Source organism: Lacerta agilis, chromosome 16 (assembly GCF_009819535.1).
Source record: "Lacerta agilis isolate rLacAgi1 chromosome 16, rLacAgi1.pri, whole genome shotgun sequence".
In the NCBI taxonomy this organism is placed as follows: Eukaryota; Metazoa; Chordata; class Lepidosauria; order Squamata; family Lacertidae; genus Lacerta; species Lacerta agilis.
Window position 1 is genome coordinate 6,184,479 of NC_046327.1, and position 12,020 is coordinate 6,196,498.

The 12,020-nt window shown below is 48.4% G+C and overlaps 1 protein-coding gene across 1 annotated transcript in view; it reads right to left on the minus strand.

The window, feature by feature from the left end:
- Positions 1–10,472, minus strand: part of SVEP1 (sushi, von Willebrand factor type A, EGF and pentraxin domain containing 1) — a 130,202-nt gene extending 119,730 nt beyond the window's left edge. The window contains exon 1 of the mRNA XM_033173957.1: positions 9,877–10,472. Within this exon, the coding sequence (XP_033029848.1) occupies positions 9,877–10,392 (516 nt within the window). The 5' untranslated portion in view covers positions 10,393–10,472. The remainder of the gene's footprint in view (positions 1–9,876) is intronic.
- Positions 10,473–12,020: the final 1,548 nt, after the last annotated feature.

The following is a 12,020-nucleotide window of genomic DNA, read 5'->3' on the forward strand; positions in this document are numbered from 1 at the left end:
GGTCAAAACAGAATAAAATAAAAAATTCCTTCCAGTAGCACCTAGAGACCAACTAAGTTTGTTCTTTGTATGAGCTTTCGTGTGCATGCACACTTCTTCAGATACACTGAAACAGAAGTCACCAGACCCTTATATATAGTGAGAGAGTGAGGGTGGTGGGAATGGGTGATTGGCTGATAGGTGTGGAAAACCTGTTGATGACTGTTAATGACTGCAATTAGTCCTAAGGAAAAAGCAAGGGGTGAGATGGCTAAAGATAGCTTTGTCATGTATAATGAGATAAGAATCCAATGTCTTTGTTCAGACCAGGTCTCTCCATGGTTTTAAGTTTGGTGATTAGTTGCAATTCAGCCACTTATATCATAAGATAGCCTTATATCATAATAAATTTGTCAGTGTGCTGGCCCCAAGGGTTTGTCCATGAAGCGAGGTCCAAATCCAGTCCTGGGTCTAGGGGTCCAAAGGAGGTCAATCCGGCAGGGAGCGAGGCAGGGAGCAGATCAAGGTCCAAGGTAGGTTCAGGCACAAGGTTGCAGGTTGAGCACACGCTTGCAACTAAGTTGCTCACGCAACTTGGGCTGGGTCTGGCTGGCTTTTATCTGGCCCTATGCTTAGGGCGGTCCCGATCCTCCGGAGACTCGCCTCTCCTCCGGGCCTGGAGGCGAGCACTCCTCCTGCAGACACTTAACTCCCTTCGCCTCTCTGCCCTGAGCCTCTGTAGCTCAGGAGAGGATGGTGGGTTACTGGACCCAGGGGATGCCTCAGCTTCCTCTGAAGAGGCTGGGAGTGGAGCACCTGCAGGCAATGGGTCCTCCCTCCCATCAGGAGCCAGAGCAGACTCTGCTGATGCCTGCACCTGGGGATCCAGCACAGGTGGGGATCCTTCAGGCTCAAGCCCTGGCCCCGGCTCAGCTGGTTCTGGAGGCGGGGAATCCCGTGCAGGCTGGGATCCCTCAGGTTCAGCATCAGAGTCTGACTCCCAGGCCATCACAGTCAGTCTTCAAAAAAACCTTTTTGGGGGGAGATGTTCTTATTTTATAAGTTAGCTACTTCATGAATTGGATGCATCCCTTTGCATCAAGAACTGCAGAGGTGCATGGGTGGTGATGGACCGTTTTGAACTGTGTGTGAATACCAGCAGCAGAATCCTATGCACGTTCACTCAGAAGTAAGGAGCACAGAGTTCAGTGTGTGGCTTACTCCCAGGAAAGCATGCACAGAATTGCAGCCTAAGAGAAATAAGCAGGCAAGATAGAGGTGTCAAAAACGCTCTTGTGCAGCACTACTGAGCATGTTCCCATAGAATTAGACCGCACAGACCTCAACAGGACTGACTCCCTACTAAGCTTGCATTAGATGGCAGCCATAACCGCCTGGAATTAGTGGATTTACTTGCAAATTTTGTTAGTGTTAAGGTAGAAAGCAAGAAAGACATTTTACAAGTAAATCTATATTCAAGCAAGTGATGATTTTTATATTTGAACCACCCTGAGACCTGCGGGTACAGGATGGTATACAAATTTAATAAACAACAACAACAACAACAACAACAACAACAACAACAACAACAACATATATTTGAATTGGGAAATGCATCATTCAAACATAAATTATAAAAAAATATTCATTACCTCTTACTTATCCCTGCTTAAATAAAAAAAAAATGTTCCTACATTAACACAAACATTTTTTTTTTTATCTTTTTCATACAAAACTCCCTGGACCTGATTCAGGCAACTTTAAGCAACAGTGCAATCCATGTTTACTCAAAAGTAAGCCCCTCTGAGTTCAATGGGACTTGCTCCCAGTTAAGTGTGTGGGATCGCAGCTAGGTTAAGCTCCACTGATTTCAGTAAGACGACATGAAAGTATTTAACTTTGCCCTATATTTTATGCACATCTTTAAAAATGAATGTATTTGTGTAGGACATGTTACAGAGGATATTTTTTTAAGGAACGTGATTAAGTTGCAGCATAAAAATAAGATAATTTTAATGCCCCCAAGCAAGAGACTGTGAATAATTTCTATCTCAAAGAGCAAATATAGAAGCCTTAGCTTTACATTACACTTTTGAGATGATAGAACAGTATCAAGATTGCTACTGAACCCTGTTTCAATTTTTGCACCTGCTTAGTAGATTGTTGTATTTTTTATGTTGTGGGCCACCTTGAAAGGTGTTATACAAATACCTAAAGAGACATTTATTAAATAATATGTTCAGAACACTTCACAAGCAGTCATATTCCACTTTGCCACATGACAAATGCCATGCAGATCTCCAGAGATCTTCTATAATATACACTGTGTATATATTATATGTGATGAAGTAGGTTCCAGGACACAAAAGCATACACCATAATGAATTTTTTTATATATTTTAAAGTGCCACAAACTGTCTGGAAAATGGTTACAGTCAAACCTCGGTTCCCGAACACCTCTGTTTTGGAAAGTTTCGGCTCCCGAACGCGGAAAACCCAGAAGTAACTACTGCGGTTTTTGAACGGTTTTCATAAGACAAACGTGCTATGCGGCTTCTGTTTTGAGTTTACCTATTGTATTGAGATTTTACTTTCTTGGGCTCCATGATCACTGCAGATGGTGACAGCAGTCACAAAATTAAAAGATGCCCGCTTCTTGGGAGGAAAGCAATGACAAACCTAGACAGCATCTTAAAAAGCAGAGACATCACCTTGCCCACAAAGGTCCGTATTGTTAAAGCTATGGTTTTCCCAGTAGTAATGTACGGAAGTGAGAGCTGGACCATAAAGAAGGCTGATCGCCGAAGAATTGATGCTTTTGAATTATGGTGCTGGAGGAGACTTGAGAGTCCCATGGACTGCAAAAAGATCAAACTTATCCATCCTTAAAGAAATCAGCCCTGAGTGCTCACTGGAAGGGCAGATCCTGAAGTTGAGGCTCCAGTACTTTGGCCACCTCATGAGAAGAGAAGACTCCCTGGAAAAGACCCTGATGTTAGGAAAGATGGAGGGCACAAGGAGAAGGGGACGACAGAGGATGAGATGGTTGGACAGTGTTCTCGAAGCTACTAACATGAGTTTGGTCAAACTGCAGGAGGCAGTGAAGGATAGGGGTGCCTGGCATGCTCTGGTCCATGGGGTCACGAAGAGTCGGACACAACTGAGCGACTGAACAACAACAACATTGTATTGAGGATTCCGCTTTCAGTTTTTGGTTGACAAACATTTTGGAAGTCGAACGGTCTTCCGGAACAGATTACGTTCGACAACTGAGATTTGACAGTAATACATGTGATCACAGCTTTCCTCGATAAATAAGGGCTGTTACCAAGTGATTAATGTGTGCTGAATTATTACAGCTATTAGCACATTAGGCAAGAGAAATGCATATAAACATAGAAATAATGTTACATGCTAAAACAGGTAAGTCTCATTATTATGGTAAAAATGTGAAAATGACAATTTGACAACTTGGAGCCTCAAAAAAACATAATAAAAATAAAAACGAGTTAGATGCTGTCCTGAATATGTACCTACATAATTTCATGATCTGAGTGTTTGAACCGATTTCTATTCATTCAGTGTTGATAATCCTGGGAATCATTTTATTAACTCCTCCCCCACCCCCCAAAAAACCTTGGTGCAGCAAGGACTTTATTAGCCTAGAACTGGAAGCAACAAGAACTACCAACAATTGAAGAGTGGCAGACGAAGATGATGGAATATGCAGAGCCGGCGAAGCTGACCGGGTAAATCTGAAACCAGTGTGATCAAGACTGGGATAAATTTATACGATATTTGAAAGACAATTGCAAACAATTAAGAACACTAGCAGGACTGACTTAAGAATACTTGTAAGGATGATGGCTCTACCTCTTTACATATTCTTTAAAAAAACGGGAAATGGTGTATCGTAAACAGGAAGAAACACAACCGCGATGACAAAGTAAAGAATTAAGGTAACCATGAGATGGGAGGGGGGGGGACTCAACAAGCTCATATGAGCAAAAGTTAATTGTGAAAAATGAGGAAGTATTTATATATTGTAAAATGGAAACTGAATAAAATATTACAGTCATACCTCAGGTTGCGTTCGCTGCGGGTTACAAATGCGCCGAACCCGGAAGTACCGGAACGGGTTACTTCCGGGTTTTGTTGCGCGTGCATGCGCAGAAGCACTGAATTGCGCTTTGGGCATGTGCAGAAGTGCTGAATCGCGCCGCGCACATGCGCAGATTTGGCACTTCCAGGTTGTGCTCTTTTCATGTTGGGAACGGGCCTCTGGAACGGATCCCGTTCGCAACCAGAGACACCACTGTATAATAAAACAGCAGCAACAACAACAAAACCTTGGAACATTGCTTAGTGGAGGATAAGATGTAAGCAAGTGTGGAAGGAGGCTTCATTAGTATGCCTTACTCAGTATCCCATCAGTATCCCTTACCCATGAGGGACTGGGGTGAAACCAAAGCTGCCCCCACCAAGGGAGCGGAGATGCTTTCTCCCCAGCACCTTGCGGGCCCAGGTTCGATGCACGTTTTTCCTCCCTCTGCTTTTCAACATCGCAATGTAACACTATACAGAGGAACCTTGGTTCACGAACGGCTTAGTTGACGAACAAATCGGCTCCCGGACGCCGAAAGCCCAGAAGTAGGTGTTCCGGTTTTCAAACGCTTTTCGGAAGCTGAACATCCGATGCAGCTTCCGCTTGTGTGCAGGAAGTTCCTGCAGCCAATCGGAAGCTGCAACTTGGTTTTCGAATGTTCTGGAAGTCGAACGGACTTCCGGAACAGATTACGTTCGAGAACCAAGGTACCACTGTATATCAAGAGGGTGAATTGGCATTCGAACCAAGGTATCACAATGTTTGGGTGGCGATGCATTGTGATGTTGAAAAACTGATATCACCCAGCCCCACATCAGTGCCATAGCTACCAGGGGCAGGAGGGGGGGAAGAGAGCTGGTCAGTTTTTTGCCCCAACTGAAGCCTCTGGAGGGGCTCCATTGAGACCTCCAGCCTGTGTGTGTGTGTGTGTGTGTGTGTGCAAATGCGCAAGGCGGGTGCCACACTGGGTCTTTGACCTGGGTGAAATGAAGCCTAGTTTCGCCCTGAAATTGCATGTGACACTACAACTCTATGTACATATCATAGTTACCGGTACACAGGTTTTTGGTAGTGTAGATGTTTTTATTTGTCTATGTGTGCTGAAAGTATTCATTTTGGAGGTAACAATGAGCGTTCCCCACATCAAAACGGGGTGCGCATATTGCGGGGTTGCGAGGGGTCCCTTTGAATCACGGAGGCAGCTCCTGGCAGTTGGATTGGCTTCACCTTCCCAGGTTGGGATACCTGTGGACTCCACCTATGCTAGCAGCCGCCCAATCCCGGCTGGGAGGTGTTGCCAAAGGGGGATTGGCCAGGTAGAGGAAGGGATTATGCACTACACACAATAGATTTTGAGTCATACCTGGGAAGCAGCCGTTGGAATCAGAGCTTCCCCACCCCCCACTCCCTCAACTGATGCTTACTTTGCAGGTTTAACCACCTTTTTTCCACAGCCACACAGGCACGCAGGCGCTGCTATGACAAGGTCGCTGTTGAAGGGCCGGAAAGGAATTTTCCTGCATTGGCAGGTTTCGCCTTTCCCGTAGCAATTCGTCACAACTTTGGCGGTTGCGGGCCTTGGGCGGAATCCTTTAGTCATTTACAGGATTGGGGGGGGCGTGGGGCGGTGACCCCAGCCCCCATTGTGGCGGCGATAACAGGGTTCCCGTTAAAGGGGTCTCAGGGGGAGGCATTGACCAAACGCCCAGGGTCGTCAATGCCCTCCCCTTCCAGCGGCAGCGAACATAGGGGGGTGGGCTATCTGCTTGAACATATGTTCTCCAGACTAGCCCACTTCCCAATCATGCTGGATAACCCTGAAGGTACCCAGAACCCCGGCTGGGGGGCTGGGAAGGATAAACGCCCAATGCCTGAGCCAAGGTCTTCCTACATCTGAAATATTAATAAAGTTGTGGCCAATTTAATCCCATAGAACGTTGTCACGAGTCTTTATTTCCCTCAGGGGCTGCCCCGGGGTGCGGGGGGACTTCGCCTGACCGCGCAATGTTTCCTGTTGGAAGTCAGCAAATTTCACTGACACAAACATTTTGTTCAGATCTTATTACTGTTACTTGAGTGCCTTCTGTAAGCAACTCGGCTTTGCTTTTTAAAAGGCTTCTGCAACTTAACTAGTGCAACCGTGAGCTGTATGTTCAGTACCAGTTGCCACCACAAATATAGACTGAAGGTAATATACATAATTCCTAGTTACAGGTGGGTAGCCGTGTTGGTCTGCCATAGTCTATGCAATAAACCCAGATGCCAACTTTGCTGCCACATAAACCCGGATAACACCATTACTGGTCCCAACAACATCAAACACACCATCTCAGGACTATTTAATTGCTCATCTTCCAACATTGTGTATGCAATCAAATGCCAACAGTGCCCTTCAGCTCTCTATATTGGACAAACAGGCCAAACCCTACGCCAAAGGATAAATGGACATAAATCTGATATCAGGAATCACAAGACAGAGAAACCAGTAGGAGAACACTTCAATCTCCCAGGACATTCTATAAAAGATCTCAAAGTAGCTGTCTTAATACAAAGAAATTTCAGAAATAGACTGGAAAGAGAAGTGGCTGAATTGCAACTAATCACCAAACTTAAAACCATGGAGAAACCTGGTTTGAACAAAGACATTGGATTCTTATCTCATTATACATAACAAAGCTATCTTTAGCCATCTCACCCCTTGCCTTTCCCTGCAAGACTAATTGCAGCCGTTTAGAGTCGTCAACAGGTTTTCCACACTTATCAGCCTATCACCCATTCCCACCACCCTTCTGAGTAATACCCCTCCCCACTCCCCCACTATATTTAAGGATCTGGTGACTTCTGTTTCAGTGTATCTGAAGAAGTGTGCATGCACACGAAAGCTCATACCAGCAACTAACTCAGTTGGTCTCTAAGGTGCTACTAGAAAGAATTTTCGATAATTCCTAGTGTGCATGTTGCTCAGACTTTGTGGCATGCACATTCCGAAGATACGTGTCCCAAATTTGGAAATCCTTGGAACTCAATTTTTGAAATTCAAGATTTTTTAAGTTCTTGGGGAGAAGAAGAAGAAGAAGAAGAAGAAGAGTTTGGATTTGATATCCCGCTTTTCACTACCCGAAGGAGTCTCAAATCAGCTAACATTCTCCTTTCCCCTCCTCCCCAACAACAAACACTCTGTGAGGCGAGTGGGGCTGAGAGACTTCAGAGAAGTGTGACTAGCCCAAGGTCACCCAGCAGCTGCATGTGGAGGAGCGGGAATCGAACCCGGTTCACCGGATTATGAGTCCACCGCTCTTAACCACACCACACTGGCATAATGCAAACATCAAAGAACTAGACACTTACTTTTGTTAAATTTAATGTATCCCTATAAAAATGTTTATGTGGAGGGAACATAAAGGTAAGACCCCCCCCCCCACAAAATCAATCACATGGTGTAGCATGTGCACACCATTTGAATGGCAATGTCCATCAACTCTGCCCCCCAAAATATTTTATTGGGGGGGGCAAAGGGGCTTCGGACCCTAAGGGTTGTCTCCTATGCATGAGGGTTATGTGTTCCACCCCTCCTGCAATGCAGGAATATTTTGTCCAATGTGCGGCTCAAACCCACAACCCTGAGCTTAAGAGTCTCGCGCTCTAACCCCTTATAGAAATATAGGGAGCTGCCTTGTACTGAATAAGACCATTGGCCTACCCAAGCTCATTGGCCTACCTACCCATGACCCTAGCTCAGTCGGTAGAGTCTGAGACTCTTAATCTCAGGGGCGTGGGTTTGAGCCCCACCAGTGCCGGATTTACGTATAGGCTAAACAAGCTATAGCTTAGGGCCCCACTCTCTTGGGGCCCCCCAAAAAAATTAAAGGAAAAAAACACCTGGATGTACATTTCCAAAATATAATATAAAAATAAAAATAAATCCTACATACAGCAACAGTGTTTTGTGTTGTGTAGGCTCCTATGATGTAAGGAATGGGCCCCGCATGCTAGCCTGCTCCCTAAAATATCACTGGTTTGCTCATTTCTGCATGGACTGGTTACATGGCAACATGTGCAAATGGCTTGAGATACCTATGAGGTCCATAAATTACCATATAGCATATATTCAACACAAAAAACAGCGACAATTTGTTGTTGACAAAGGACAGCTGGACATATAAAGGGCCCCATTACCTTCAGTAGCTTAGAGCCTCATCAAACCTAAATCTGGCCCTGAGCCCCACACTGAGCGAAAGTTTCCTGCATCACAGGGTTTTGGACTAGATGACCCCTTGTGGTCCCTTCCAACTCGGCAGTTCTCTGATTCAATGATCCTGAGATGAAGAATCTCGTGCTCCACCAGCTGAGCTATCTGCACTGGAGATGCCGGGGGACTGACCCTGGGCTCTTCTGCCTGCAATGCAGATGCTTTGTCTTTGAGCAGAACATCTGCAGGAACCAACTCCAAGGAGCCAAGGTCTCTTCGCTGCGCCTAAAATATTTGAGGGCTCCCTGCTCCCCCAAGTTGATGGGCTGGGGAGACCCAGCCAGATGGGCGGGGTACAAATAAATTATTATTATTATTATCATTATGGGCATTGGCAGTGCTATTTCTCTAGAAAAATAGGTGCCTGTACGCACCGTGAAATTGATACAGTAAGTGCCACACTTTCTAACAACAAAAAAGAGGTGCCAGTCCTGGGTAAGGGGACCCCTGACCATTAGGTCCAGTCGCGGACAACTCTGGGGTTGCGGCGCTCATCTCGCTCTATAGGCCGAGGGAGCCAGCGTACAGTTTCTGGGTCATGGTACCAGCATGACTAAGCCGCTTCTGGCGAACCAGAGCAGCGCACAGAAACGCTGTTTACCTTCCCGCTGGAGGGGTACCTATTTATCTACTTGCACTTTGATGTGCTTTCGAATTGCTAGGTGGGCAGGAGCTGGGACTGAACAATGGGAGCTCACCCCGTTGCAGGGATTTGAACCGCCGACCTTCTGATCAGCAAACCCTAGGCTCTGTGGTTTAGACCACAGCGCCACCTGTCTCCCCCATTCCTGGGTAAAGGTAAATGTAAAGGGACCCCTGACCATCAGGTCCAGTCGTGACCGACTCTGGGGTTGCGGCGCTCATCTCGCTCTATAGGCCAAGGGAGCCGGTGTTTGTCCGCAGACAGCTTCCGGGTCATGTGGGCAGCATGACAAAGCCGCTTCTGGAGAGCCAGAGCAGTGCATGGAAACGCTGTTTACCTTCCCGCTGGAGCGGTCCCAATTTATTTACTTGCGCTTTTTTGACGTGCTTTCAAACTTCTAGGTGGGCAGGAGCTGGGACCGAGCAACAGGAGCTCACCCCGTGGCAGGGATTCGAACCGCCGACCTTCTGATCAGCAAGTCCTAAGCTATTTGAATGGCAATACCCAGTGTTTTTCCCCAGGGTACCCGGGACCCAGGTGGCGCTGTGGGTTAAACCACAGCGCCACCTGGGTCCCGGGTACCCTGGGGAAAAACGCTGGGTATTGCCATTCAAAGAGTGGTCAAGAATGCTGGCAGAACTTACCTGGGTCCCCCAATATTGTACTCAAGTTGGCACCTCTGGGTCCCCCAATGAAATCTTTGATGGGGCAAAAAAAAATAAAAATTAATTTAATTTATGGGCATTGCCATTCAAATGAGTTGGTGTGCCGGTCATGTGATCGATTAGGCAGGACGGGGCTTACCTGTCCCCTAACATTACATTCAAGTCGCCCTCCCTGCCTGGAGGGCACCACGCTGGCACCCACCCTGCGCGTTCCGACGTTACGCCTGCCACTCACCGCCGCTTGCTGGAAGGCGCCCTTGGTGTAGGTTCCGCCCCCTCGGTAGCCGATGGCCGGGATCTCCCTGCCCAGCAAGGCGCACTTGTGCTGCTGCCGCTGCTGAGCCCGCGCCGTCGCGGGCGAGATGTAGTCGACTCTCGGCACCACGTTGTTCTTGGACGAGAAGGTGACGAGGGCGACTCGCGTGGCCGTGGGCACCACGGGGAAGTCGGACAGCAGCTTCTTGACGAAGCGCAGCTCGCTGCGGAAGTTGGCCTGGCCCACGCTCGACGACTCGTCCACTAGGAAGACCAGCTCCAGGGACCCGCTCCGCTCCCTCAGGCGCCGCACTTGTCGCTTGAAAGCCCGGCCCAGCTTCTCCACTTTGCCCTCCGTCGCCGGCGAGGGCGACGCCGAGCGCGCAGCCAGGGAGCTCAAGTCGACGGGGCGGGAGAGGCTGAGCGGCTGCGGCGGCGCCCAGCCCCACACCAGCGACGCGCCGCCCCACAAGTACACCGCCAGCAGGGGCCACATCCCCCCGGGTCCAGCTCGGATCGCCTCCCCCCAGCTGCGCGCGGCGGACGCCCCCTCGAGCTTCTCCCCTCTCTCGCGCGAAGCCCTTTCTATATTTGAGCGCGCACGTGGAGAGAGAGCCCTGGGCGCGCTCGGCGGCGTCTAGCCTCTGACTGCGAGCAAGAAGGAAAGCGCTGCCGTCGCTCAAGCCCTTCCCCGACGTGTTTCTGAAGAGGAGGAAGAAGGGGGCACCGGCGAGAAAGAGAGAGGAAGCTCCGTCTTCCTCCTCCTCCTCCTCCTGCTGCTTCTCCTGCTCCTCCCCTTCGCTCAAGTCGCGGCTGACTCCGGATTCCTTGTCACCCGAGCGCCGTCGGTGTCTGCCAGGCTGTCAACATTCCCGGCGGCGCAAACACATCGGCACCGAGGCTTAAGCTCTGATTGATCCCATATGTCTGGCAGGCAGCGCCGGACGGAGGGGAGGGAGGGAGGGAGAGAGAGGGGGGGCGGCGAGAGGATGGCGGGCTGGAGGGATGCATCCAGATACCACGAGTGCCACGGTAATTGGAAACACTTTGTAGCAGCAGGCGCAGCGGGAGACCCGGGGTGTGTGTGGGTGTGTGTGTGGCCGGTTGGGGGGAGGGGGGAGTGTGTGCTTGGCTGGAGGGGGGAACGCCACCTCCCGCTTCCAGGAAGCCGCCTATCTCTCCCAATGTTTTCCCAGGTCCCTTATTTCAAAGGAAGGCAACTCCCAGAACATTGGATTGTAGAGTTGGAAGGGACTCCCCGAGGGTCGTCTAGTCCAATCCCCCCTGCAAGGCAGGAATCTTGGCTAAAGCATCTAGGACAGATGACCAGCCAAGCCTCCTTGAAAACCTCCAAGGAATCCTAGAATCATAGAGATGGAAGGGACCCCTGAGGGTCATTTAGTCCAACCCCAAGCAAGGCAGGAATCTCAGCTACAGCATCCAGGACAGGTGGCCATCCAATCTCTGCTTAAAACCATCCAAGGAACGAGGGTCCACAACTTCCCAAGAGAGTCGGTTCCACTGTCAAACAGCTCTTACTGTCAGAAAAATCTTCCTGATGTTTAGCCAGAATCTCCTCTCTTGTAACTTGAAGCCATGGGTTTGAGTCCTGTCCTCCGGAGTGGGAGAAAACAAGGTTGCTCTCTCTTCCATGTGATTTTTGAAGATGGTTCTCCTATCTCCTCTTAGTCTCCTCTTTTCCATGCTAAACATACCCAGCTCCTTCGACCGTTCCTCATAAGGCCCTTGATCATCTTGGTCGCCCTCATCTGCACACTTTCCAGCTTGTGAACATCCTTCTTAAATTGTGTTGTCCATATAAACATATGGACACAGTATTCCAGGTGTGGCCTGACCAAGGCAGAATAGAGTGGGACTATTACTTCCCTTGATCTGGGCACTATATTTCTGTTGAAATTCCTGCTCAGCTACATACATACATATCCTTTATTCGACCGATAGTCAGAAAAAAAAAAAAAACATTTCTCAATACAAAATTTCCTGCTCAGTTCAGTGGTCAGCCAAAAAGAAATAAACCCCAGCGCAGCTTGAACTGCTCCTATAAGGGTTTCTCAAACTTCAAAAATGGTTGTTTTTGACCCAGAGTCATAGAAGTATAGTTGG